The sequence below is a fragment of the Drosophila santomea genome, chromosome 3R, assembly GCF_016746245.2.
Source record: "Drosophila santomea strain STO CAGO 1482 chromosome 3R, Prin_Dsan_1.1, whole genome shotgun sequence".
Lineage (NCBI taxonomy): Eukaryota > Metazoa > Arthropoda > Insecta > Diptera > Drosophilidae > Drosophila > Drosophila santomea.
This window is the reverse complement of record NC_053019.2, coordinates 19,159,817-19,187,500: the sequence shown is the minus strand read 5'-3', so window position 1 is coordinate 19,187,500 and position 27,684 is coordinate 19,159,817. Positions and strand designations below refer to the sequence as shown.

At 45.9% G+C, this 27,684-nt stretch overlaps 8 protein-coding genes across 16 annotated transcripts; 3 read left to right on the top strand and 5 right to left on the bottom strand.

Moving 5' to 3' along the window:
• LOC120452022 (high mobility group protein D-like) lies at positions 1 to 651 on the bottom strand. Its single transcript, XM_039636070.2, has one exon. It carries the CDS (start codon positions 527 to 529, stop codon positions 113 to 115), a length of 417 nt encoding a protein of 138 aa, XP_039492004.1. The 5' UTR covers positions 530 to 651; the 3' UTR covers positions 1 to 112.
• Positions 652 to 1,035: 384 nt separating this feature from the next.
• LOC120452793 (T-complex protein 1 subunit alpha) lies at positions 1,036 to 3,378 on the top strand. Its single transcript, XM_039637186.2, has 4 exons — positions 1,036 to 1,202; positions 1,440 to 1,593; positions 1,648 to 2,538; positions 2,602 to 3,378. Exons 1-4 carry the CDS (start codon positions 1,130 to 1,132, stop codon positions 3,155 to 3,157), a joined length of 1,674 nt encoding a protein of 557 aa, XP_039493120.1. The 5' UTR covers positions 1,036 to 1,129; the 3' UTR covers positions 3,158 to 3,378.
• A 129-nt stretch (positions 3,379 to 3,507) lies between these two features.
• On the top strand, positions 3,508 to 4,413 carry LOC120453457. The gene is made up of 3 exons (XM_039638174.1): positions 3,508 to 3,769; positions 3,821 to 4,243; positions 4,308 to 4,413. Exons 1-3 carry the CDS (start codon positions 3,578 to 3,580, stop codon positions 4,374 to 4,376), a joined length of 684 nt encoding a protein of 227 aa, XP_039494108.1. The 5' UTR covers positions 3,508 to 3,577; the 3' UTR covers positions 4,377 to 4,413.
• On the bottom strand, positions 4,403 to 5,245 carry LOC120453458 (probable prefoldin subunit 5). Its single transcript, XM_039638175.1, has 3 exons — positions 5,056 to 5,245; positions 4,732 to 4,941; positions 4,403 to 4,670 (listed from the first exon to the last, which is right to left on the bottom strand). Exons 1-3 carry the CDS (start codon positions 5,152 to 5,154, stop codon positions 4,473 to 4,475), a joined length of 507 nt encoding a protein of 168 aa, XP_039494109.1. The 5' UTR covers positions 5,155 to 5,245; the 3' UTR covers positions 4,403 to 4,472.
• Positions 5,246 to 5,499: 254 nt separating this feature from the next.
• On the bottom strand, positions 5,500 to 23,060 carry LOC120450948 (neurexin-1). Of its 9 annotated transcripts, XM_039634222.1 has the most exons (14): positions 22,682 to 23,060; positions 21,139 to 22,619; positions 20,535 to 21,011; positions 20,160 to 20,471; positions 19,982 to 20,098; positions 19,542 to 19,926; positions 19,096 to 19,466; positions 18,756 to 18,876; positions 14,291 to 14,438; positions 13,473 to 14,230; positions 13,065 to 13,415; positions 12,753 to 12,988; positions 11,356 to 11,707; positions 5,500 to 9,573 (listed from the first exon to the last, which is right to left on the bottom strand). In XM_039634222.1, exons 2-14 carry the CDS (start codon positions 22,042 to 22,044, stop codon positions 8,570 to 8,572), a joined length of 5,538 nt encoding a protein of 1,845 aa, XP_039490156.1. In that variant the 5' UTR covers positions 22,045 to 22,619; positions 22,682 to 23,060; the 3' UTR covers positions 5,500 to 8,569. The 9 variants fall into 9 exon arrangements, with proteins under 9 accessions (XP_039490156.1, XP_039490155.1, XP_039490158.1 ...); XM_039634221.1 differs by having other exon boundaries at positions 21,139 to 23,060; XM_039634224.1 differs by having other exon boundaries at positions 11,356 to 11,686; positions 21,139 to 23,060.
• A 1,204-nt stretch (positions 23,061 to 24,264) lies between these two features.
• LOC120453745 (valacyclovir hydrolase) lies at positions 24,265 to 25,560 on the top strand. The gene has a single exon (XM_039638577.1). The coding sequence runs from the start codon at positions 24,443 to 24,445 to the stop codon at positions 25,277 to 25,279; it is 837 nt and encodes a 278-aa protein (XP_039494511.1). The 5' UTR covers positions 24,265 to 24,442; the 3' UTR covers positions 25,280 to 25,560.
• Positions 25,561 to 25,757: 197 nt separating this feature from the next.
• On the bottom strand, positions 25,758 to 26,436 carry LOC120453747 (protein D3). Its single transcript, XM_039638579.2, has one exon. It carries the CDS (start codon positions 26,360 to 26,362, stop codon positions 25,832 to 25,834), a length of 531 nt encoding a protein of 176 aa, XP_039494513.1. The 5' UTR covers positions 26,363 to 26,436; the 3' UTR covers positions 25,758 to 25,831.
• An 83-nt stretch (positions 26,437 to 26,519) lies between these two features.
• LOC120453746 (protein D3) lies at positions 26,520 to 27,508 on the bottom strand. The gene is made up of 2 exons (XM_039638578.2): positions 26,784 to 27,508; positions 26,520 to 26,720 (listed from the first exon to the last, which is right to left on the bottom strand). Exons 1-2 carry the CDS (start codon positions 27,182 to 27,184, stop codon positions 26,582 to 26,584), a joined length of 540 nt encoding a protein of 179 aa, XP_039494512.1. The 5' UTR covers positions 27,185 to 27,508; the 3' UTR covers positions 26,520 to 26,581.
• Positions 27,509 to 27,684: the final 176 nt, after the last annotated feature.

Below are 27,684 nucleotides of genomic sequence, written 5' to 3'. Positions count from 1 at the left end.
TTTGTTAAAAAATAACTGCGTTCCGCAATCAATTTATATTTGTTCCTTTCAACATTTGCGAGTGCTTGTGACTAAAAATTTAGCGTACGTAGTATCAAATTGAGAAAAAAGATTAGTGAAAGCATCGGGCCTTTGAAAAACACGTCCTGCAGATCGGAGCCATCGAGTCATCCTTACAGTCGTACACAAAAAGGGTGGGCCTTTGGTTAGTATTTGGGAATCGAGTGGACAAGGGAGCTTCATAGATATCGGTATACGTCTGCGAAAGGCAGACCTTCTTCTGGTGCTCTATGAGGGCATTCCAGTGCTCCAACTCCTTCTTGTACTCCGCCATTGCCTGGCTGGCCGATTCCTGCCACACGGACTTATCCTCTTCCGGCATGGAGCGCCACAGCTCACCGCCCTTCACAGCCACTTCCTGGATCTTGAACTCGGGATACTCCGATTTGATGTGTTCGCGCCCGGCAGAGTTCAACCACAGCATAAAGGCAGTCATGGGTTTTTTGGGTCGCGCTCCACAGTATGACATCGTTATTGTTAAGAATAAATGTTTAGGAAGTACAAACTTATTTGAAATTTACTAGGAAAATTCGTTGTAAAAATAACATAAAATTTTCGACTTTATATTGTTGACTTCCAGGAGTAAACTGACAAAAAACTTACTGTGCCTTGAGCAAGTAATGCGAAATCAAAGCCAAAGCCTACTTTATGAACGGCAACCCCACTAAAACCTTTTACTTTATTGGAATTCAATTTCAATATTTAAAAAAGCGTTACCAAAATTTTCAAACAGGGCTACCTAAAAAATCGAATACGCGATGGCTATCGATGACCACCGATATTTTTCAGGCAGCTTCGAATGTGAAGCAAGAAGTGCCTATTAATAAATAAGCCCATATAAGTATTATATCATCTTGATACTGCGCTAATGTAACATGTAGTATAAACTTATAAATGTTACTTATTCTTCGCTCTCCAAGAAACAAATTTGCACTCGATAGTATCGAATAAACATCGGTTTTTGTGTTCATCTCCAATTCTTAAAGTGAGTCAGGCGGTTTAACGTGCGGTTCTTCAGCGTATTTGATTTATCTGTTTTTTATTAAAAGTCGCCGAAAAACTCAGGAAAATGTCGACCCTGGCCTCTCCTTTGTCCATTGCTGGCACCCGCCAATCCGGCGCATCGGTGCGCACACAGAACGGTAAGAATCCCGGGGTTTTGTCAACATCTGCGGTGCGTCTGCCGGCAGAGCACGTTTCTTACTCATCATGGGTCACGCTCTCCATAGCGAATGTTCCCGAAGAAAACCGGGGGAGGGCGATCCTACCCTAATGGGATTACCAAAAACACCAAATGAGCCCAAGCAGTTACAAGATCTTGCGGACAAGCCCCTGTGAAGTGAGGTTATGGCTACAACTCGGCTTTTATATGCTTTCAGTTATGGCCGCTTTGTCCATATCGAACATCGTGAAGAGCTCCTTGGGACCCGTGGGTCTGGACAAGATGCTGGTGGACGACATCGGCGATGTCACAGTGACCAACGATGGAGCCACCATTCTCCGACTGCTGGAGGTCGAGCACCCGGCTGCCAAGTGAGTTGTTGTCTAGGTAAATCTTTAAAACAAATACTCATTTTAAATTTGAAGGGTCCTGGTTGAGCTGGCTCAGCTGCAGGACGAGGAGGTCGGCGATGGCACCACCTCAGTGGTTATCCTGGCCGCTGAGCTGCTGAAGAACGCCGACGAGCTGGTCAAGCAGAAGATCCACCCCACCTCCATCATCTCCGGGTACCGTATTGCCTGCAAGGAGGCCTGCAAGTACATCTCGGAGCATCTGACCGCTCCCGTGGATGAGCTGGGTCGCGATTCCCTGATTAACATTGCCAAGACCTCGATGAGCTCCAAGATCATTGGTGCTGACGCAGAGTTCTTCTCCGCCATGGTTGTGGACGCCGCCCAGTCGGTGAAGATCACAGATCCCCGTGGACAGGCAGCCTACTCGATCAAAGCCATCAATGTCCTGAAGGCCCATGGCAAGTCTGCCAGGGAATCGGTGCTGATTCCCGGCTACGCCTTGAACTGCACCATTGCCTCCCAGCAGATGCCCAAGAAGATTGTGAACGCCAAGATTGCCTGCCTAGACTTCTCGCTTCAAAAGACCAAGATGAAGATGGGCGTCCAGGTCTTGATCAACGATCCCGACAAGCTTGAGGCTATTCGTGCCCGTGAGCTGGACATTACCAAGGAGCGCATCAACATGATCCTCGGAACCGGTGTCAATGTGGTACTGGTTAGCGGCGGCGTTGATGATCTGTGCATGAAGTACTTCGTTGAGGCTGGAGCCATGGCTGTGCGTCGTGTGAAGAAGAGCGATCTGAAGATCATTGCCAAGGCTACCGGCGCCGCCTTCCTTACCTCGCTGACCAACATGGACGGCGATGAGAGCTTCGATGCCTCAATGGTGGGAGAGGCCGCAGAGGTCGCCCAAGAGCGCATCTGCGATGATGAGCTTATCCTCATCAAGGGCACTAAGGCGCGGTAAGTGCAGATGATAGCATGCAGTTACATGGCAACCTTTATTGTATTCATATTTTCTTTTAGTGCTGCCGCATCCATTATCCTACGTGGTCCTAATGACTTCTACTGCGATGAGATGGAGCGTTCCGTCCACGACGCTCTGTGCGTGGTGAAGCGTGTGCTGGAGAGCAAGAAGGTCGTTGCCGGTGGTGGCTGTGTGGAGGCCGCCTTGTCGATCTACCTGGAGAACTTTGCCACCTCGCTGGCTTCCCGCGAACAGCTGGCCATTGCCGAGTTCGCAAAGTCGCTGCTGGTCATTCCCAAGACTCTATCCGTGAACGCGGCCAAGGATGCCACTGATCTGGTGGCCAAACTTCGCTCCTACCACAACTCCAGCCAGACGAAGCCCGAGCGATCGGATCTCAAGTGGACCGGTCTGGATCTGATCGAGGGTTTGGTTAGGGACAACAAGAAGGCTGGTGTTCTGGAGCCCGCCATGTCCAAGATCAAGTCTCTGAAGTTCGCCACAGAGGCCGCCATTACCATTTTGCGTATTGACGACATGATCAAGCTTAATCCGGAGGACAAGAGCGGCAAGAGTTACGCCGATGCATGCGCTGCCGGCGAGCTGGACGGTTAGACATTCTTCTCCGCGAGCGAAGCACATTTCTTCTATCTTGTTTAGGCATTTAATTTTAATCAAATCACTCACTTTCAATTGTCGCCCCATTGATTGTAACAACAATTTAATTGTGTTGCCCTTCGCGATCTGTATTAACACCGCACATCCGCAATCCTTTCTCATCCATGCTTCAATGTATAATAAACTGAACTTCAGAATATGCTGAGGCGTAAACTAAATTGGAGGGAAACCGTTTGTTATTTCGGGAGAGCGATCTGGCCAAGAGCAGGCAGAGAGCGAGCCGGAGAGTGGGATATCCTATAAATAGCGCATGCATCTATTTGGTCTATTAATACAAAAAGAAAACACAGCCCAAAAGGCACGGAAAACGCACATTGCTCAACGAATTTTTATAATTTAAAAAGTATTCTTCATAAAATGGCCGATCATAACGAGGATGAAGCTGTTGGCGGTGACCTAAACAACAATATCACACCCAATGGCCAGGAGGAAGTGCCGGAGCAGCCGCAGAACGAACTGCTGGACATGGTTTTCACGTTGGAGAGCGAAAAACAGGCACTGCTTGAGGAGTCTCGCAAACGGATCGGAGCACTCCGCAAAGACTTTGAGGTTAGTTAATCGTTTCCATGGGTTGCACCCACTTACCGATCCTGATTGCAGGAAGCCAAGGTGGAAAATGAGCGGCTAAAGCGGCGAGTGGTCCAGTTGGAGCAGTCGCTCAAGCAATCCGTCATGCTGGGCGGCACAGATGCTCCCAAATCCCGCCAAGAGCAGGAAGAGTTGCTTCTAAAGGCCAAAACCCTACTGTTCGAGAAGACCAAGGTGAACAAGCAGCAGGAGCAGCAGATATCAGTGCTTAAGACACAGGTGGATACGATTAAGGATGTGCTGCAGGTGACCAAGGACATGTTGCAGCTTAAGACAGCCGAATGTGATCACACGCAGGCACGTCTGGAGAAGAGCCAGCAGTGGATCAAGGCGGAGCAAGACAAGTGTGCACTCACGGAGAAGAAACTAGCCATCTCCAAAGGAGTGTATGACAAGCTGCGTTCGGAGTACGACACCCAGTCACAGATATTTAAAGTGCGTTAAGATTCGAGTCCAACGAGTTCTCAACATGATATACTATTATCTTTTTTCATTACAGGATCTTAAGTCCGCGTACGAGCAGAAGGTCAAGGTTCTCACCAACGCTTTGGCAGAAGCCAAAAAATAGCTGAACAATTTAATAAACTACGTTAATTAAATGCGCACATCTCGTTTATAAGTTTAATAATTTAATGGTCTCCGTGTCTCTATCGCCCTCCGTCGTCTAGGAGCTTTGGGGAACCGCCGCCGACTGTTGCTGGGACTGCAGCAATTTCGCTGCAGCAGCCTGCTTCATCTCCAGCACACCAATCACAGAGTTAAAGAAGCGCGTCTTCTGCAGGTGGATCTTCTCGATTTTCTCGATCTGCTCCTGCACGTAATCCACGCGTCGCTTGAAGTAGTCTTTAGCGCCTTCCAGATCCTGCTTGAGAAACAGATGGCACTTAGCAGATGTTCTAAGTCTGGTTGGGAATCGAAATCACCTTTTCAATATAGTAGCCGGTGCCGATGTCTATGACAAAGTTGTTGAGATCCTTGACCCGTCCTGGCACATACATACTGCTGGTCAGGGGCACCAGGATCTGACGGTTCTCCCAGTTCGGTTGGAAGGTTTCCAGCGCCTCCTTGGAGCCGGCGTACTTGGCTTTGCAGCCGTGGAGCGTCGACAGCGAGTCCTGTACGTTGGTCATCTCCTAAGGATCACAAAAATGAGCAGTTTTTAGAAGCATGTGCCAATTGGGGTACCCCTCCTCCAGAGTCCCCCCTCCCTGCTCTTGACTCATCGCACACCCACATGCGGAACGCACCTGCTCGAACTCCTGCTTGATCTGAATTAGCTGTTCCGGACTCAACTTGGTCAGGTCGATCATCTCGGTCTTGCCGGTAGCGCTTGGGGTGGCAGCCATTGTTTTTGCTTAAACTTATAATTTACAATTCCAATTTTATTTTATTCAGTCGCCGCGCGAGGTTGCCACCTTTGCGAATGCAATTCAACAGGGCTGCCGTGTGAAAGTAGAGAGGGTCCGAAAATATCGATTTCACTGAATCTATCGGTTCATCGAATGATCCGGTGCAGAAATCGATAGAGTAGTCCCACCGTCGATTTGTTATCGAGTAGTTAGCGCCAAATTTAAGAAAGGTAATTTTATGGCGTCGGAGGCTACAATATCTATTAATTTTAAATGCAGATCTTACTTATCCAACAAACAATAACAAGACTTGTTTTTCAATTATAGTTTTATTGTATTTATTATATGCAATGTTATAATTCTGTGTTTTGTCAGTCATTCTGTATTTGTATGCGTTTTACAATTTTTGTTTTTTCGTAAATTATAAAATCTAACACAAAACAAAGCAATTTCTTTAACAATCACTGCCGCTACATATACACGTTACAATTTGTTAAATATATATATATATATTTATAATTATATGTAGGCACAGCTCAAGCGCCGCGCGTCCAATACATGTTCATATACATATTCTCTGTTATATGTTGGGTGTTGTGTGTCGGTTTTTATATATGTATAGATTAGATAACAATGATATTAAGCCTAAGTAGAAGTAAGTTTTAGTACCGATACTTGCGATCGTTTCCCTCTATATGCGCTCCCACTCGCAATCGCTTCTCCTCCGATCCTTGAACTATTAAGTTACATGCTTTAACTATGTTACTTTTACCCATACAACTAACTGTACTCGTCCTTCACTTCACGATCCTCCCACTATATCATACATACATAACATTTACCTTGATTTGGTTTTGATCTTAATAAAATGTAATTCGTTTCGAAACAATGAAGAAAATCTTGCTTTGGGGGCGTGTCGATTCGATTTCTTTAGCGCGAATATTTTTAACTCCCCATCTGGATTTTGGATTCAATATCGTGTGCTCGCTGATAAATCGCAAGGCAAATTTGTATAATTAGTTATATTTAATTTGGTTTTCTCTTGAATCGAAATGAATAAACGTTAGTGGTTTACTTTAAATGCAGAGTTTTCATTGTGCAGCATTAACATTGTGAAGAGATAGAGAGAAAGTTGTCGGGAGAGAGTGTTACATATATAAGTGGGAATGGTTTTGGTTATCAACAGCGTTAAAATTTGTGGTTTCTTTTCGTTTGGTTTCATTATCAAATCGAAGGGACGTAATTCGTAATAATAATCATTGTTTGTTAAACATACTCGTACGTTATATGGTATGCATGTATATTTTGTATAGATGTACATTTATAAATAGTATAGTTTGGATGTATGCGTGTATGTCCTGTATATATAGTTGTGTTTATGTACTGTACTGTATGTACTGTTTCGCTATGTACTTGTAATTGTAATTGTCCTAGGTGTTCATTTCAGCTAGATTCGCTAGTTTGTCTCGTGTTTTCGCTTTCGCTTCCTTTTTGTATACAAGTTAAGGGTTTAAAAAACTCGAAAATATATCAAAAGTTTCTTGAAATGCAGTATATATATGTTTTTTTTAGTTGTTAAATATATATATATTCATGTATATATAGTACTTTCCTAGGTATTTACAGCATACCTCGCCTTGGTTTCCATTAAGAATTCGAGAGAAGTATGTCCAGTAATTTCGCTAGTGATCGAATGCGTGAGTTGGTGATTGTGTGAGTGGGTTGAGTGGATGAGTGTGCGTGTATTAGTAGTAGTATATCGAGTGTATATAGGTATTTTGTATATCTAATCCAAAATGATACACTAATTGGTATTGTTAGTGAGACAAAAATTTAAATATAGCGCATTAAAATGATATATGCGATTATAAATATGTATACAGAATTCAATGGCGGCTTGCTGAATATCGAATTTCGCTTCTGTATGTGTGCTGGTGTAACTGTGTGTGTGGGTGTTAGCTTTGAGTGTGCTGGTGACTGCTGATTGTGTATACGTCACGTGGGCTTCGAAAAATACGCTTAAAGCTGCTATAATACTGTAAAATTGTTGCTTGATTTCCTCATTAGTCGACGGTAAAGTAATGTTGGCTCACATTGAATAGCAGTTGTAGTAGAAAAGCTAGGTAGGTTCGCTTCAGTGTCTTCGAATTTCGCGTGTGTGTTGGAGTGTTTGGTGTGTTCGTGTGTAAGTGTCTGTGTCTTGTCTTTTCCTTGATATGTCTGAGTTCATATTGCACGCAGAACGGTGACAATATTTAGTCTCAAATACATATAAAAAGTATATGTGTGGGGCTCGGGAGTGGGAGGGACTAACTCAAAGTAGCATCGAGTTGCTGCACGCAAACGAAAAAGTCGCATCACGTATACGTCAACCAAATCGTGGGTTTCTACTGTTTCCTCCGTATTATAGTGTTTGATTTAATTTCGTTATCCTTTAGGTTTACCATTATCTCATTTACATTTTAACTAATTAAAGCCGGTTTCAATTCAACAAACATTCTGTAGCATAAATTCTTGCATTCCCCGTCATTATTATTATTATTATTACTATTATTGTAGTCAACCAATGTTTGTCTCCTACGTTTACAGCACCACATTTTGTAACTTTACACGCGAAGAAAAAACCCACTTAGAACCTCATTACTCTTTCGTTTACATATAAATATATATATTTAAGTACGTTTATATTGAATTTCTGCTAAATTGTTTAGTGGTTTCGCTAGAAGATTTGCAGTTTAATTGGTTTTGGTTTCGGTTATGGGCTTTCTTCCTTCGAACTTTTCATAGCATACTTTGTGGCGAAATATTTTACACAATTACTTGATTGGCTAGTGGCATAATTTATCGTAACGCTGTGATATATATAATATATATAGTTTTATTCGTTTAGTGTAATATGCATATTCGCTGATGGATGTGGCTGCTCTCCAGTGGTTGTGGTAGTGGTATCTATTAGCAAGTCTTGAGTCGAAGCTATAATTTCTTAGGCGTAATCTAAACGTTACCTTTTGGGGCGAACCAATGCTCCTGGCCAGATGCACTTGTCTAAAGTATTTGCGTGTCTATCTGCTATCGGCTATCTGCTACCGGCTATCTGCTCTATCTGCTTGCTGCTAACGTTATCATCGCGTGATGCCCACCTACCGAGCTGCGCAAGGCGCCATCTACATATTATTATCCTTCCGTCCATTTCCGTTTCCGTTTGTACACCCAGTGTCCGACTGCGTCCGCTTATAATTGTTTAATTAACGTTACGAGGCTGCTAAATAAATATATTTATATACGCTTATGTGTGTGTTTCTTTCGTTCTCGTATCTTAGGGGGACTTTCACTTTCACTTTCACTTTCGGCCCACTTTGCACTATTTGCAATTATTGCTAATTTGACGATAATTCCCAGCGACCATGCCGCCTTACACATACCACTCCTTGACGTCCTTGGAGTCGCGCTTCTTGGCCTTCGGCTGCACCAAGCCCGCCATCTGGGGTCGCCCATCGCTCCCATAGCCAAGTGACCCACTTCCGCTGGACATCATGCCGCCTCCACCGCCGCCTCCTCCGTTCCCATTACCGTTGTGCCCGTTGTGCATCTGCTGTTGGCCATGATGCTGCTGCTGCCCTGCTCCTCCGCCGCCGCCCTGCATGTGGTGCTGCCTCTGCTGGTGGTAGGATCCATTGGTGCTCGTGTTCCCCAGGAGCGCAGCATTCGGATTGTGAGATCCGTAGGCGGCCGCCTTCTCGCTCTCCGTCTTATAGCCACGATCGCCATTCGACTTGAGCCACAGGACCAGCAGGATGACCAGCACCACTGCGATCAGTATGCCCGCCACTATGCCGATTATCATGGCGGTACGCTCCTCCTCGATGGAGTTGATTCGGCCACCCTTACCCTTTGGACGGTAGTTGTTCATGTTGGTGTTGTACGTGTTACCGCCATAGGGACCGTACGGAGGTGGATCCTGCGGCGGAATGGGTGGCGGAAGCGGTGGCAGAGGGTGATGCTCATCCGGCAGCTGCATGCGATCGTGATCATTTCGCCCGGACCCGCCCATGCCGCCACCAGCCACATAAACGTCATAGGGCGTGGTGTCGCGTTCGGTGACCGTGCTCCGGATCTCCGGTGGCGGTGTGGCCTGAGTGGTGGTCGTTGTCGTGGTCGTCGTGGTTGTACTGCTGCTCGTGCTGGTGCTGCTGCTGGTGGCCCGCTGCGTGGATGTGGTGGCCACGCTGCTGGTCGTGCTCACCTGACCCGGAGTGCTGGCTGCCGATCCTCCGCTGCTGCTGCTGCTCGACTGCGTGGTTGCGTAGGATGGAGTGCTGCCGCTGCTGCTGCTGCTACTGCTGCCTTGGTGCTGCTCCGTGGTCACATCGCTGCGTCCCGTGGTGGTAATGGTCACCATCTCGTTGTTGCTGGACTCTGCAAGCAGTCGGTTTGGGTTTATTGAAGCGTTCTCAAGTGGGTGCTCTGTATTGGTATGTTTGTTGCGAGTGTGTTTGTGCGGTTAGTGGTTGCATTGCTACCCTCGATATTACTCAAAACCCCATTAAAAAGAAGAAAATTATATTTCGAATTTTGAGTTTCAAGATTTTCTCCTTGTTTCCTGAACTTTGCTTCCAATATGGTTAAAAACATATAAAAGTTCGTTATTGAAATAATAAAGATAAAATATTTGAAAAAAAAATACAAAGTCCTGCTTTATAATGCTTACTTCGCGAACATTTATTTGAGTTATCTTTCCCTCCCAAAAATCACTTGAACCGCCAGTTGTGCTTTGCTTTCAATAGTTTATTCAACACAGTTAGAGAGGATTAGAGATTTGTAGATATTGAGAGATATGTTGAGGTGTGTCATTCTTGTTGTGGGTGCTGGACCTTCGATCTATTCGCACGATATGTACAAATTGGAATTGGAAGAACGGTAGAGCTTTGCAATCGAGGGAATAAATGTCGAGGAGGAGGAGGAAAACGAGGAGAAGGAACTGGACTGGGAAAATCACATCTTACACTTGCAGACGCTGCTTTTATCGCTACTATGTACAAAACATATACATCTTCGATCTTTGCACCCATATGCATACCCATTTTCGGTATATAGTACATATATGCGAGGTGGTGCAATAAACTTAACCCTTATCGCTTAACGCTTAACCCTCACTCAACCATAAAAAAACCTCGCCAATGATCGGTGTGGTTGTTGTTGTTCTGGCTGTTATAGTTGTAGTTGTTGTAGCTGTTGAAGTTGCATTTCATATTTGCATTGGTTGCTGTTGCTGGTGGTTTAGCTCTCGTTAATGCTAGAGTTAGTCATACAGTTAGACAGAGGTCTAGTTGGAAGCTTAGCCTAAGTGCATTGCTTGGTTGCATTGGTTGCATTGGTTTGCTGTTTGCTTATGGGAATTTACAGAGTATCCATGGCGCGATCACAGTCAGAAATATGAAGGCGATTTCACATTCTGAAAGAGACACATAAGGCGTACTCATTGTCAGTTCAAATTAGAAGGCAATCGATCATCGGCAACAGGTGGAGATGAAGGATATAGGCGACGATTGTTGCGATACTTTTCATATATATATTTTTTTTTTTTTGATATTTTTTGTTTTTTTTTCTGGGCTGATCTGAGCTGAGATGACACGGCGAGTTGATTGATATTGGTTTCTGGTTGGGTTGATGCATTGCGAGGGGTGCGATAGAGGCGATATCTGAACATATATTCATATATATATGTATATATATATATACATTGTTTTATTGTGTAAGCGATCAAAGCATTGGCGTTGCATTGGCATTAACCTAACTTCCTCGAAATCCGTGGAACATTGAACAACTGAACTGAAAAGGGCAAAGCGTCACTAGCTAAACGGTTATGCGGTTATATGGAGAAAGAGCTTCGAATATACGAGTATATATAGAGTATAAATCGAACTCGAACTCAAACTTCAACTCGAACACAATTGAACCCACAGCTTAGTCGTTAACACGTTATCTACGTTACTAGGGCGTATACTTAATGGCGTATACTTAATGGCGTATACTTAACTTGAATTTCGGAGTGGGGCTAGCTAATGTCTGTGATGAAGTGTGTGTGTGCGTGTGTGTGTGTGCTTGGTGTAGATTCTGTTTTTGTTTCTGTGTATTTCCGTGATTGATCCAAATGCCAATGACAAAATGAGACCAACACACACCACCGTAGCCACTCACCTGAACCGCGGGCGGTGCTTGTCGAGGTGAACTGCTCCGTGGTCTCGCCGTAGTCGCCGGATCCATGGACGCAGTCCTCGTCATCGCAGGCCCGTTCCGTGCCATTGGTGATGACACCGCCACTGCTGCTCCCGCCGGTACTCAAGCTATTCCCCTGCTGGGATGTGGTTGTCTGCTTGGTGGGCGGCACGTAGACCGGTGTTATGAGATCATCTCCGCTTCCCGATTCGAATGGCGGCGTGCACTCGTCCTCGTCGTCGCCGCGACATCCGGATCCGGCTCCCGAGAAGATCAGATCGTCCAGCGCACCCGGATAACCACTCGCCGGCGTCTGTCGAGTAGAGTTCAAAGTCTAATTTTACTTCAGTTGATCTGGCGGCAGCCGGGCCAAGCGATGGTTATTGTATGGGGTATGTTAACTGGATTAGTAAGTTGGTTAGGTGCTGTTTGAATAAGTATTACGTATGTATGGGTGTGAGCACATGAAACCAGCAGAGGGAGTTCTTTCAGATCATTCATAAATTTATAATATTATTTAATCGTATAAGTAGATTCAAAGATGTTTTTATTGCTTCTTAAAGCTTCTTGGCATCTTGGTTACGCATTTAATAAAACTCCACTGGCTTTCACATGCTTTTGTTTCAGTGTGTGTTTATGTTTAATGTGAGCTTTGATTAGAGTCATGCAGCATAAGTGCGACGAGTTCTAGTGCATAGTAAATCGTATCAGTTTATATAGCTGAATATATATTCACAGTTATTGGTTAATGTGCTGTGCAGCAATGGTAACAAATCGAGGAAACTCAAATGGCTGGTTAGTGAAAAATCTGGCAAATATTAATTGGCTTTTGTTATTTGATTGGTGCGTTCAAAGCGGTACATTAAAAAACGAAGGCACCCGAGGTAAATTAAAAATAGTATAAGTTCATAAAGGCAAATGCAGCATTTACACTAGATTATACAGTTAGTAGCTAATACTTTTGTTTAGTTGGAACGGTTAACGTTTGTACTGAATGTCGAACCGAATTTCCCGGATTTGATTGTGATGACGATGACTTCAATGTACAGATGTGATTACATTCGATACGATTGACACGGTTATGCATTTCAAATATCAGGATTGTGCTCGGGAACTGTACATTATTCGATTGGGGTTTCGAATTTCGGTGGTGCAATCAAATCATGTCAAATCAATTTGGGAAAAGGGGTTCCACAACTCATGAAGCGGATTAATACAATAATTTTGGTTAGATTTCATTTTTGGTTTTTTTTTTTGTTTTTTTGTTGGTTTTTAATCAAAGAAAGAATTTTGAATAAACTTGGTTTACGATGAGAAAAATACTTGGAAAGTTGAAAGTTGAGAGGAATTCAAATAAAATTTCAAATAAATTCCCTAACCTGCTGCATTCTCTGCAGATCATTTCTATCTAATACTCCAGTTACCAATTGAACATCTCCGCGGATGGTGATATGGGGGTCGCGTTCGACGGCCAAGTCCAAGATGCGTAACTTGTTTACCGAAAGTCCGGCGATCACGCCGGCGAACGGCCGCTCGATTCGAGTGCGACCGTTCCGGCTGAACTTGCCGCCGACCTGAACGTTGGACATGGTATTGAACACGGTGGAGTGGTGGCCTGAAAGTCGTTTGGAGAAGAAGATCGGTAGAGCATTAGATACCCCCTGCGCTGAACTATCCCCTTGTCTACTTACTCTGTGGCGTCAGTGCCTGCACATTGTAGTCGTCCAGCTGGAGCGTGGCATTGCCTCCCTTGCGCTGGAACCGCACCACATGGTAGGCGTTGTCGTTCACCTTCGTCCCGATCTCGCCCAGCGGCAAATCCACGCTACCGATGTTGTACACCATGAAGATGTTGCCCTCCACTATCTCCAGCTCCATGTAGTCCTGCGTGGTGGCACTCTCCACCCGCAGGAGCACTGCATCCGGCCTGGTGGTTATGAAGCCCAGTGCTATGTTATCCTCCTCCGTGTCAGCCTGTGCGTTCTCCGGGAATGTGTACTGCACCATGCCCTTGTTGTTGCCAAACTCGTACGCAATCGATTCTAAGGAACATAAAAGATTGTAAATCAGAGAAGTAGCGAGGAGAATGTATTAGTTACCATCATAACAGGTGGGTCCTGTGTAGGAGGTCATGTCACATTCGCAGGCATAGGCATTCCACTGCTGCACGCAGTTTCCTCTGTTGGCACACGCATTCTGGCTGCACTTGGTGGGTCCCTCGCAGCCACTGACCACCAGTGAACTGGGCACCACTGCATCGCTGGTCAACGAGGGAGAGGCATCGCCCAGATCCAGGGAGGCCAGACAGCCCTCGAATCCGGACCTCGAGGAGATCGAGGCCGGCAGCTTCGAGTACATGTCCTTGAAGACGCCTCCGATGTACAGGATACCCGCCAGCTCCAAGTGCATGTTGTTTCCAGTGAGGCTGATGATCTCGAAGGAGTCGTCCACGGTTAGGGTGTGCGTCTTGGGTCCCGGACGCCTGATGCTGACCTGATGCCAGCGGTTGTCATTCATGTGGATGCGCGACTTGTCCCTCATCGTCACTGGACCATCTCCCAGATCGAAGGTGTAGTGGATGTGACCATTGACCAGTTCCACTGCCACGAAATCGTTGCGTCGTCCGCCATTGAAGACCAGCAGACCATTGGGCTCCACGGTCTTGAAGCGGAAATCAATGGAAATGCTGTTGTAGGCCTTCAGCATGGCCAGACCCACGTAGGAGTGCTTGGAGCGGAACGTGGCAGCATGGTAGGGCTGTCCGGCCGGAGAGTTCACGAAGCGGGCTGTCAACTTGAAGGTGGCACTGGGCAGAGCCGACAGCTCCGGTCCCAGACTCTTGACAATGTCCAAATAGCTGGGTGTGAAGAGGCCAAAATAGAGATCTATCACTTAAGTGTACTACATCGATACCCACCGTTGGCCATTGAACACCAAGCCCTGCATCTGGCCCACAAAGTTCGGCATGGTGGAGGTCATCTGGATCTCCTCCTCGGCATGGAAGAGACCACCCAGGTGGACCGAGCGGATCTCCATGGTGCTGTGGCGACCCAGGATCGTTTCGGCTGTGGAAGGAATATTTCCAAAAACAAGAGATGGATAAAACTCGGGGGCCTCGCCATGGGGTTTGTCTAGCCAGGACTGGCTTTGCTCTAAGTTGTTGACTAGGCGGAGTACCGTTAACATTGGTTACATATGGGTACACGTTTGATTGGATAGATATATTGATATATATATATATATAGGTAGTTGGTACGAGTAGTATATGGAGTATAGTTGGTGACAAGAAGCACATACGCAAATGTCAAAGAGTATATAGGAGTATAGAGTAGATATAGGTATGCGGTTTTAGTAGACATAGATCTAGTTTTGTTGGTTCATAGATTTTTCAAGCAGTTGTATTTTTCACTCGACAAGTGGCTGAATGTAGTTGGAATTCGATTGGAGTATTGTTATTATTTAGTTGTTGCAGCTTGGTACATACTAAAGAAAGGTGCAGATTACAATACATACAATGTACTGCTACGGATAGTAATTGTAGTTGTTAATTAAGACCAAACGAAATCGATAATCGAAAATCGCTGCCACAGCGCAAACCAAAGGAAAGTAAGTAAAAGTAAAGAGATCGCTAAGTTGGTTAGATAAGGTTAGTTGGTGCGCATTTTGTTCTTGTTTACATACGAATATGCATTGATTGACATTTGAGGAATACATTTTTTTTGTAGTTTTGGTGTGTGAGATACATTTTCAATACGATTACGGTGGCGGTGACATTTCAGATAATTTCATTTGAGTTTTCATTTCTCAGCTGTGCGTGGGAACCGAGGAAAAGAAAAAGTATGGAAAAAATTTACGGAGGCAACCTACGGTCTAGAAATAATGGCAACTCAAAAGGTCAGGTATTATATCGGTAATAACGGGTATAATTGAATAAAAAACAAAAGTAATTTGGTCATTGCTCAACGACATTGAACTAAACATCGATGGGTATCTGGGTATTGGTAAACTGTCCATGTTTTCTGTAAATGTAAATGGAAATGTGTTAATCTGTGCCCTAGAGAGTTCCATGTGTGTGTCTTTGTGTGTTTTGACTGCTTTGGTGTGTATGTGTGTGTGTGTGTGCGGCGACTACGTCTAAGTTAATAAGGGTGCATTAGCCTTAACGAGCGACCACATTGCGCATACGACGCGTTGTCCCACCGAATGATTGACATCTTGACATGCAAATGACTGCGGCGACAGAGACAGAAACAGAAACAGCCAGTGCTACATAGCATAGAGATAAAGAGAGAGAGAGAGCTATAGAGGGGGAGAAAGAGAGGAGGCAATGTGGTGGGCGGTTGGCGGTGGGCAGAAGTCGAAGTAGGGCACTGTTGTTGCAGCTGGCAATTTGGTGCATTTACAGTTACTTATTCATACACTTGAATGGCTGAGTGGGCTAAATGATACGATGCGATGGCGAACGATGCGATATGCGATAGTAGTACGAAACAAAGATATACACTATACACTGTACAGAAGGGCTATGTATGTGTAGCCCGACTTTGGCTCGTGGGCAGGTCATGCGGTCTAGTATATGGGCTATATCATTCCGACTGACAGCCATTGGTTTTGCTTGTTACTTTATGGGTTATTATCATAGTTTCATTGCTCTGGCTGCTGCTTGCTTTTCAGGTTTTCAGGTGCTCACATGCAAACGCGTCACGTGTGTGTGTGTGTGTGTGTGAGTACTTCCGTGCAACGGTGCTGGAGAGAGTGTGGGTGTGTGCCTGTGCAGGTGTGCGAGACTTTCATTTCACAAATTGTGTGAGTGTGTGTGTATGTTTTCTTGAGGCAGGAGCAGGATCCTGCTATAAGGAAAACTTTTAGCTTATTGCTAATTTTTTAAGAAACTATCTAATATTTTGTTCGTTATTCGTTTTAATATGATGGTTACTCTAATACTTCTGAATCGTTTTTAAAAATATTCATAATATCAAGAGATTTATATGATTCAAAGTTAAGTTTATCAGAAAATATCATACCTTCTTATAGTAATTTATCTTTAAATCGGGACTAATTAGTTTCTAAGGTACGAAAGCTTCTAAATTGACATAATTTTAATATTGGTCATTAGTCTTCCATTATAGCCTTCACCATCGCCTGCCTTTAGTTACTCCTTCGCTTCGTTTGGGTGTTGAATTTTCATTTTTTTGACACACTTACACAACAAGAATCTAATTTTACGTGAGACACGTTAGGCTTGATTAGTTAGTTGCAATTTGGTTGCGGTTGCGGTATTGTTGTATTGATGTTTACGATAGTTGAGTTTACTTAACACAAAGCTAATTACATATTAAATGGTGCAAAATTACAGCCCTGGGCGCTTTCAAACATTGTTTTGCCCTCTCGACTCAATGAGGCTGAAACGCTAATACCAATACTAATGCCATTTTCCAATGGCAATCGCAATTTGCCGATAGCGTGACTTTCATCGAGCGATTTGGGCAAAAAAATGTTTCCCCGAGTTCTTGCGTGTCGATTTTTTTCTCTCGCCTAAAACATGAAACGAAAAACGATATTGTACTTAGGAATTATTTACGCTGCGTTCCCGTCATTTTGCATTGTTCGCCTTACTCATTAATTTAGCTTTTTTCTTTCTTTTTTTTTTTTGTTTTTTGTTCTTTGTATTTCATTATTATTTTTCTGGCTCGCTCGCATTTCGCTTTCATTTCAAAGAAGGTCATTTAGATCACGCTCGTGATAGGGGAATTGCATTTGCATATGACACTGATATTACATGTTGTGGTGCTCGAAACACCATGGCTGTTGTTTTCGCTGTTCTACATTGGGTAGAAGTCTGAAACAAACACCTTTTAACGTTTACATACCGCACGTGTCGTTTAAGTTATGGTACAGCAGTTGTTTTAGTTATTTTCATTGTTTAGATTATCATAGGACTGTAAACAAGAACTCATTTTATAAGATAAGTATTTACAAAAAATAACAATAAAACCTAAAAGAAATATTGAGCTAGGCCAAAGGCATTATAAAAATTGCGAATAGAAAATATTTAAATATTTTTTGAAATAAAAGAAATGATTATCAGTACATTTAAAGTACATAAACATAAACATGTGCCCTGGCCATTTGCTCAACAACGCAACAAGGGCAAACATAATTACCAGAACTTGAATGAAAACCAAATAATACTTTCGAATATCAAGGACAAAACAATGTACAAGACAATCAATATAATGGTATTCAAAACACTTAAGGCTGAAACTTTACAGCTGTCCAACTTTCTTTGCTTTCGTATTTACGCTTATTCGATTACAATTACTTTCTGTGTGGGCTTAGGAATTGGAATTGAATTGTAATTGGAATTTAATTTGCAATCGCAATTAGGAAATCATACAAAGTAAGTAAGTAAGTAGGTATCGCAAATAAAAACACAACATCGAGATGTTTGAAAGAGTTTTGAGAGGAGATTACAAGAGCAAAGTATATAAAAAATCATTACGAATGAGTTATTTGAGTATGCAATCGAAGGATCCATCGATATTCCGATTCGACAGGACCTTCGACTTATGATTCAAACAAACGTTCGGAGAGGCGTACAATGTGTGGAATGGTGTGGAAGTGGAGTCGGGTGTCTTATGATGTTCAAACTATATATTTTGCAGATGCTTAACGATGTTCAGAGATACAGAGTATAGAGCGGGGTAGACATAGGTGGATAGTTGGAGATACAGAGCTGTCTAGATCAAATCAGTTCATCATCGTCGAAGTAAGGAAGTTCGAGAAATGTGTCATGAGAAATGGTAGATAAATAAACTGGCTAAATACTTCGTTTTGTTTTCGATTTTCTTCTTTAATTTCTTTTTTGATTGGGATTTTCACTGCATTTCGTTTTCGAGTGTAATCGCATGTGTTAGTATGTGTGCGTGTTCGTGAGGCTGTGGGCTGTGTTGGTGTGAGAATCGTTGTTAACTGAAAAGCTCTCAACTGAAAAAGTTTAAGTGGAACTTAAAAACACGAAAACGCGCCGCTGACTGCACTTTCCTTTATTGACTTTCCCCCACCCTTTTCATTATTATTGCTTTCTTCTGTTTTGTATCTTCTTCTTAAACACTTTGCATTCTTTTTTCTTTTGACCGTCCTGAAGCACCTTCACACACCTTCCTGCCGAGAGGCCATTGGCATTCCTACTTGAACTTGAACCTGCGGGTGGTGCGTGGAGCACCTTACATGGAAGCTAATCGCTGGGGGTATCCTATGAGCCTACGAAGGGGGTTGGTAGGTTGTCGATTGGTTGGTTCATTGGTTGGTTCAGTTGGTTGGTAAAAAAAAACGACACGGCACGACACGTAGTAGGGCATAGATGTGCTGTTGATACATACATAACATACCCCTGACGGGGGGAGCCCCGTCGACTTGTAGCCGCAGATTGGAGGCTCTGCGCGAGAAGCGGATCGTGTGCCAGTTGTTGTCGTTGAGCACGGACTGGCCGGCCAGTAAGTTCTGGAAGGGATTATCACACACTCAGATAGCTGTCTCAGTGCCCTCGAAAATCGCTTTTCATTTTCCACTGACCTTGGGCTTATACTACTTGTTTTTTAAACTTAAATTTAAATGGAATGGTTAGAACTTATTATTTACCCAAGGCTGAAAATTAAAGGCGATTTTCTGGAGCGCAGGACACATGTGGACACGTTGAGCACCTCCCCCGGAAAAACTTACCTTCTCACGATCGCTCAACCGCACACTGGCCCTCACCCTTCCCGCCACCAGAGCGATCTCCAGACGATCCGGCGAGTTGGACTCTGCGCTGGTCAGCAGCAGGAGTCCCGCTGGACGCGAGGTCTTGAAGCGGATGACCAGCTCCTCGGTCTGCGTCTTGGTGCCCTGTCCGTTGCCCAGCCAAATGGTCATGTGCTGGCTGCCGTTGAAGGCCAGCGTGGCCAGTTCCCGTCCGCAGGTGGGTCCTCCGTACAGCGTGGCCGAGCAGTCGCAGATGGGTCGGTTCCAGCCCTCCAGACAGGTGCCTCCGTTCAGGCAGGGATTGCCGTTGCACACGTTGGCCTGCACGTGGCACGATGGCTTCACGGAGGCTGTGGGCCCAAGTGGTTTACAGGTATCGAGTTACGGGTTATCTTTGAATGACCATCGCTGGCGTGACTACTCACCCGAGTCCTGGACACGTGCAAATGCCGCTATATCGATCGCCTTGCCACTCAGCACCAGGTCACGCAAACAGCCCACGAATCCTTGGCGCAACGTCGCCGTCCAAATGGCCGCTGGCCAGGACACGCTATTGTAGGCAGGACCCACTCCGCCCAGGTACATGTGCCCGTCCAGCTCGAGGATGGTGCCGTCACCGGGCGTCCGGAAGTCATTCCACACCCCATCCACGCTCACCTTGGCGTCGCGTCCATTCCGGCGAAGAATCAGGTCATGCCAGTCGCCATCGTCCACGCGACGTCGCGAGGCTCGCACCTTGGAGGCTCCGGATCCGAGGTCCAAGTGGATGTAGATGTGCCCATTCAGCAGCTCAATGGCAATCAAGACGGGCTGAAGGATGCAAATTATGCGAAATGGCTCAAGATAACCTAATGAGTAGACTCACGTTTTTGGCCCTTGGTTGCTTCGATCCTGTGGCCAGGACAATGATGCCATTCGGCTCCTTGGTGCGAAACTTGAAGCTTATGGAACTCTGCTTGCCAGTTTCCCAGGGAGGAAGGACCTTTAAAATAACAAATATTAATTCATTACTTTCTATATTTTCTATACAAGTTCCAACATACCAAATGCGATTCGCGAGTGGTGAAGGTCACGGGATCCTGTGGATCCCCACTGGGGCACTGGTATTCCAGATTACCAGCTACCTGAATCAGCTTGGAGCCGCTCTTGGCCAGGTCAATGAGGTTCAGATTAAGCGTATCCGCCGAGAACTCCACTTTGCGCAGACAGCCCACGAAGTTGGTGTGCACACGGGCGCCCAAAAGAGCCCGTGGATTAACAGCACCGCCAACGTAAACCCGCGAGGAGGAGAGCATGGTGAATTTGCCAGCAATGTGGGAGTGATCCGTATAGACATCATCCACCACGGTAACCAGCTGCAAGGATAAAGCACTCTATTTCAAATCAAGGACCAAGAAAATGTGTGAAATGTTACCCACCCGACAGAAGCTGGTTATGGAGGAGATCTCCTGAATGCGACGATGCACGGTGACCTTGTGCCACTGGTGGTCGTCGAAGCGCACCTTCGAGGGTTTGATGTGCATCTCCTGCTTGCCATTGGCCAGACCCATGGTCAGGGAGACGCCTCCATCCCGCAGTGCCAGATTCAGATAGTCCGTGCCGTGGCCCGTGTAGAAGAGCAGACCGTTCGGCTGGCGGGTGCGGAAATAGAAGGATATGGCATCCTGGGCACTCACTATCGGCTCGGCGCCCGTCTGGCCCAAGTCGTAGGAGAGGAACTGTGTACCGCGGAACGTTGCTTCCGATGGCGCCTTCTCCTTCTCACAATACTGGCCATCGTACTCGAGGTTTCGACACTCGCAAATTGGACCGGAATCAGTGGATATGCAGATGCCGCCGTGCTGGCAAGGATCGTTTCGCTCGCAGGCATCGGTAGTGTTGCCGCCCCGAACACCCTGCAGGATTAAAGGTTTTTTTACCAAGTCATTAAGGATACATATAAACATAGGGCTTTTTCGATCATCATTAGGAACCATTATAATAAAATGTAGTATAGTGTTAATCTGTGACTGATGGACTCACCCTGAGCGGCCTTTCACGGGCGGGCAGCTCGCCGTGATCGCAGGGCACATCGCCGCACTTGATGTCGCGCTGCTGCTTGATCTCCTGGCGCCTGGTGGAGCCGCCCGGCTGGTCCGCGTAGACCAGGTTGCGGATAGCGCCACGGAAACGCGGCTCGAAGATGACGGATGGCAGGGCGAGCAGCGCCAGCTTGCTGCTGTACCAGTTAGGCATACCGCCCACATAGACGTCCGAGTTGCTTGCGAACTTGCCGAACTGGAACTCCTTGCCCTTGGTCGACCGCTGCTGCGAAACCCCGTCCACGATGAGCGAGGTCTGCTCATCGTTCCGCAGGACCTGCACCTTGTGCCAGTGGCCGTCGTGCAGTTCACGACCCACAGTAATGATTTGGGCTCCGCCACCAAGGTTATATCGCAGCCGGAGTGCTCCTTCCACCAGCTTCAGTTCGAAGAAGTCGTAAGTGCCGCCGTCGTCGGTGTAGAGAACCAATCCGTTGGGCTGTTCCGTCTTGAACTCCAGTTCGAGGGTGCCATTCAGTCCGGTGTACCACTTGCGGAATGTGTAAAAGGAGTTCTGCGAGCCGTCCAGTTGGAAACCGGCGCTGAGGGTCACGAAACTGGCCGCCAGACTGACCAGCAGGGCACTGACGATGAGCACGCGGTAGGAGCGACGGTATTCGACGACAACGGGAGGCACTTGCTCGCTTCTCCGCCGGCGGCGAGCCTTGTTGAACCGCAAGTCGGGGGATTCAAAGGCGGAGGTGGAGGTGCGCTGGGCGGGCAGGAGCCTCAGCTCCGCCGGATTTCGATTTCGCTGCTGATCCCTGTCCATGTTCGGCCGTGTCCTGGCTGTCATGGCCGCATCAGCATAGTTATCCTGATATGTTGCACTATGTGGCGCCTTCATTCACACGCACGGTGGCACTCGGGCTTACCCACACAGAGACACCTACGCACGTTGCGCGCGTAAACGTAAAGTGTCCTTTTCCCTCTCTCTCTTGCTCTTTCTCTGTTTCGCTCTGTGTGTCTGTCGCGTATTCCAGTCCTTGAGCGCGAGCTTTTCGCGTGTCCTTGTGTTGGTGTTACTCGGCAATCCGTTTTATCCGCGCCTGCCAAGAGAGAGCGTGTGAGCGCGCGAGAGCGAAAGCTCGGCCAGGCGAAGTTGGCTGCGGATGTTAACGGTACACGTCGACTGTTAACGGCACTGCACCGATTATTGCTTATGATTTCGCCTGGTTTTTTGGTCCTTAATGCTTAGCACCTTCGGTTTTCGACATTTTGTACACTTGATTTGCATAATTTTTGGCTAATGAATTCAAAACGGGCACATATTTCGCATCGATGCGTTGTCAGACAACCGCTACTCCGACCGAGTCGGCTGTATTAGCAATACTGGGGGTTATGGTTGGGGCAAAAGCTCGCCGAATACCCCTGCCACCGCAGTTTGTGGCGCCCACGAGCGCTCCAACGTACATGTACATACTAAAAATCGGAAAAAATTTTCACTGCATGTCGCAAATGTAGGCGAAAATTTTTCTAAGCACCTCACAGCAAGTGCCCCCAAAATGGGCGCTTTACTGCCGTTGATTCCACAGCAAACTTATCAGTTATTTATGCGTATTGATTGAACTATTGATTGGATACGAAAACAGTTGCACAGACTGCACACAGATTTTTCAATTACACAATTATTCTTTTGAATTTGCACGATATCCTTGTCGCTAATAATTTATATAACTTTTTTGGGCTGGCTTTTCGCACGTCGCGTTTCTTTTCGTGTTAGTTGGTTGAATTTATTTTTGCAGATTTTTCGGTTCAATTTTGAGGGATACAAAAATGTTGTGTGTCGAAATTTGCTAAGCAGCTCCTTCCGCTGCTCTAGTCTCCGATATCGATCCGCGCTGCATCCACGACAAGACTGAACTGCAATTTCAAACTTAATTTCTTCGCACTGTTTCCAATGGATAACGAAAGCTCCGCCAGCTTATTCACAAAAAGCCAATGGTGCGGTCTAGACGACTCGAAAAGGGCGCTACAATCGAACTGGACAAAGGAGTTGCTACCCCACTATACTTCTTTCACATTTAGATAAGTTAAAAGCGTTTTAAACAACTGAAAATATTGCATATAATGGCTTATATTGGTTCTTAGTTGATTTGCCCGAAAAAGTGTGCTACGAAAAAGGAAAGGACCGCCTGCTTTCAGTGTAGTGTGTGGGAATGCCAAAAATTAAAAGCTCGCTTACTTCGCACGAGGCATGCATATGCGTACTACTAACACACAAACGCACACATAGACACCAGCTGCCCACTAACACATGCGTAATGAGCGAATAGCACGCAGGTTCATAACCTGCACCACTAAAGCGTATTAGATGCCACATTCACATGGATACACACATACGCTTGTTCAGCTGTGTGCGTGGGTGTCCTGTGGTCGCACTCACACACACCAACTCACTATCTCTGAGACGACCCGTGTAAATTCCTTGACATTTACTACGCAACTTCAACGACTCGGAGTCGAATTCGATTTGCATTTGCATTGGCAATGGAATGTGATGTCCCTTACTCTCGATTGTGGGTGTATGTGTGCGTATATATGTATGTATATATTGTCCTGCCCCTGTCCCTTCCCATACCCTTGGGCCTTCGTCCTAGGAGAGCAATTGCAAGGCCGTCGCCTCCATTAATCGTAGTCGCAGTCCTGGGGAACACATTAGTTTGAGCACACGAATCACGCACTGACCATTACAGCAGGGACCAGGATCCTGCTCTTGGGCACTTACAGTTTTTAATAATATTTTAACGCACGCTAAAGGCTAAACAAATGCCAGCACGTGCTGTCCATTGTCCTTCGGAGTCGTGACGTTCAAGTGGACTAGCAAGGACTAGGATTGGGAATGCCAAAAAGCTGGGGGAAGAGCGAAAAGCTTTTATTCAAACTAAGCGGCAGCTCTTGAACTTTCAAGGGCTTTATAACTACCATTATTTCAAAAACTGTGGAGGGTTTGTTTTTGATAAATGATATTTGAATTTATCGGTTCTTTTAAAATTTGTTCTTTGGTATATTTATTATAGATTTAACGGCACAGCACTTGCAGCCACACTAATCCGATCGTTTACTTACAGCTGTTCTTATCAATCAGCTGTTATCAACGGAACTCAATCAAGTGCACTTTACAAGGCGTCGTGTGTAAAGATAAGAATTTGCCGAATATTCTTTCCTGGACATCTGAAGAGCACTTGAGAAGCAGCTAAGTTTGTTGCCATACTCCAAAATCCCCGTTAGATCCCGCTTACGTAATGCTGGGCAATCTGTGCCGACTTTTTGGTGCCCGTTCCCCGATCACCAGGCGCTTGGTGCACACGGAGCGGAAAGTTCGGGTGAATGGCTCCGATTTGAACATTGTGGAGAGCGGCAGTGGGGAGCGGAGTCTGCTCCTGATGCCAGGAGCACTGGGTTCCGCCTGGACCGACTTTAGGCCTCAGATCGAGCAGCTGCCGAAACTGCTGCCGGGACACACTATCATCGCGTGGGATCCGCCGGGTTACGGCAAATCAGTGCCGCCGCAGCGCAAGTTCGGTCTTGAATTTTTTCGGGAGGATGCCCAGGCAGCCGTGGATTTGATGCGTGCTCTGGACAGACCACGTTTCTCGATACTGGGCTGGAGTGATGGAGGCATCACGGCCCTCATAGTCGCAGGTCGCCATGCAGAGGCTGTAGATCGCCTAGCCATCTGGGGAGCAGGTGCCTACTTGAACGCCGACGAAGTCAAGGCCCTCAAGAACATCCGGGATGTAGCCAAGTGGTCGCCGCGCATGCGTGAGCCCATGGAGAAGGTTTACGGCGTAGAGAGATTCCCCCAACTGTGGGCTGAATGGGTGGACGCCGCATGCGCCTTCTATGACCAACGGGATGGAGACTTCTGTCGCGCCGAAGTTGAACATATAAAGAGACCTACTTTTATACTGCACGGGAAAAAGGATCCCATGATAGCGGCGGAGCACATTCCTTGGCTGCGGGAGCGATTGACTCATGCGAAGTACTTCGAGTTTCCCGAGGGCAAGCACAATATCCACCTACGTTATGCGGAGGAGTTTAACAAACTGGTGGCTGACTTCTTTAACAAAAAGGACTAGACTAACCAATATATTGTGGCTTTTATGGTTCCAAACCCATTTATTGCAGAACTATTGTCATTGAAGTTGTATATTCGATTATATGTAAAAGCACTTATCAGTGGGCAGGCAAGTGTCCAAAGTTCGAATTTTAAAAGGAAACTGATAGTTTTGATAAATCAAATTCATATCACAGCTAAGAAAAATTGTTTATCTATTAAGTGAATCATTTCGAAATGAATTAGAAATAAACATATCAGCTAACTTAGCGAAAGGGAAATAAATGATAAATTATAAACCTATTCTTTCCTCTTGGTTTTATATACATAACTTCAAAAGAAAGATATCAGACTGAGCTATTTTGAAGAATAATTTAAGTCTCGGGCAATGCCAATTTAAGTCCGGAAATATTATCAAAAATTATACTATATAAAAAGTACTTGAGCTGTATATGGATATTGCCCACCAGAAGACCGCCCACAAGCAAGTATGAGATAACTTTTATGAGAACTAGTACGTATTTAAAATTTATTATTTCACAGAGAGCTGATCAGTGGCTGATAGGTGGCCAGATTACTGGACCGTCTCGATGAGGGTCTTCACGTAGTCATCGTACTGGGCCTGGAAGAAGTTGCCGGCAACGGGACCGCCGAAGCTGTACTTCTGGATGTAGTCGCGGGCCTTGACGTTGATGCGGCCGGTGCGGCTGGTCTTGGACACGAACTTCTCGGTGGTGATCTTCTCGTTCTGCTTGAACACCAGGAAGACGTAGCGGTGCAGGCCGGTTCCCTCACGGGGTCCAGCACCGATGTACTCGGCGATGGTCTGGCCCTCGGACACCTTGTTGCCGGGAATGTTGATCACCAGCCAGTGGAGCAGCTCACGGAACTTGGGGTCCTCACGGCTGGGTGCGTCGGGGTCCACCAACAGGATGGTGTACAGAGCGTTGGGCTCGGCATCGAAAACGACCGTGGGCTGATCCTTCACCTGAGTGGGAGTCAGCTCCTTGCCCAGCTCAACCTGAACGCCGGAAGGATAGGTGATGGTAGCCTTGGAAGCGGGCTTGACGTCGATGATGTCGGGAATAATGCCGGCGGTGTCCATGTTAGCTGGTAGTTCTGCTGCTTGTGCTCGGTGTGGCGTTAGCGAGTTGACTCTGGCCCGGATCCCTGATGTCTGGCCTTATATCGCCGGACGGAGTCCGTCGCCTAATCAGTTGCGTGCACTTTTCAGTTAATACCCCAACGCATAGATAGCAAGATAAGCGATTGGTTAAACTTTATTGAAGGGGAATTGGAAACCCTGCATGATATATTCACAAATCTAGCCTACGATTGTTTTATTCCGAATGGTCACATAGTCATCGTACTGGGCCTGGTAGTAATTGGCTGCAATGGGTTCTCCCAAACCATGCTTGGCGGCGAAATCCCGGGCTTTGAAGTTCAAACGGCCTGCGCGAATACTGTGAATGGGAAGAGCTGTCAGTATCACAAAAAAATTAAAAATGTGTACAAATATATCATACGTATTGGGTATAGTGGGCGTCTCCTCGATCTTGTTCTCCTGGCGGTAGAGCAGGAAAATATAACGATGCAGGCCAGTGCCCTCCGGCGGACCAGATCCAAGGTAGGCTGTCACAGGATGGCCACCGGAAGGATCTACATTGCTGCCGGGAATGTTGACCACAGCCCAGTGCAGAATCTCACGGTACTTGGGATCCTGGCGAGTCGGAGCATCGGGATCCACCATGAGCAGGGTTAATAGGTTGGACTTTCCCTCCAGACCAGACCAGCTGACATTCGGTTGATCCTTCACCTGGGTGGGGGTCAGTTCGTTGCCCTGCTTCACCTCCAGGCCATCACCATAGGTGACCTTAATGGTGCCAGCGGGAACCGCATCCAGCACATCGGGCACTATGTCTTCCATGTTACGTGTAACGTGTCAGCCTAAGAAGATGACGATACAGTTTTTTTTTTTCGTGGCCTTATCACTGATGACCAAGCCGGCTGGGTGATAACAAAGCAAAAGCTTCACTCTGATTCAGCGGATGTCTTTGGATTTATTAAAATTTTCAGTTCAATTAATTAATATCTGGATGGCCAAGACACTCAAGGTTATCCGGCGCTGGCAACAGCTAACACCTAGAAATAATAGTTTAATGGACACAGCGAAATAAACTTTATCGCGGTGGGTAAACTGATTGGTCAATGTTCTGACATTGATTTGTCGCCGTTAGAAAATTGTGAAAAGCCCTTCCACGATAACTGAGCTTTTATGCGAACTGGCATTTTTAGGCACTTTTTTTGTTAACGCAAACGCAAAGATCACTTCAATAAACACAACTTGTTGCGATGATTCATGGCTTAAAACTAGTTTTCACTTCTTTGGGGATCATCAAAAATTATGACTTGAATCTAAGGATTTAG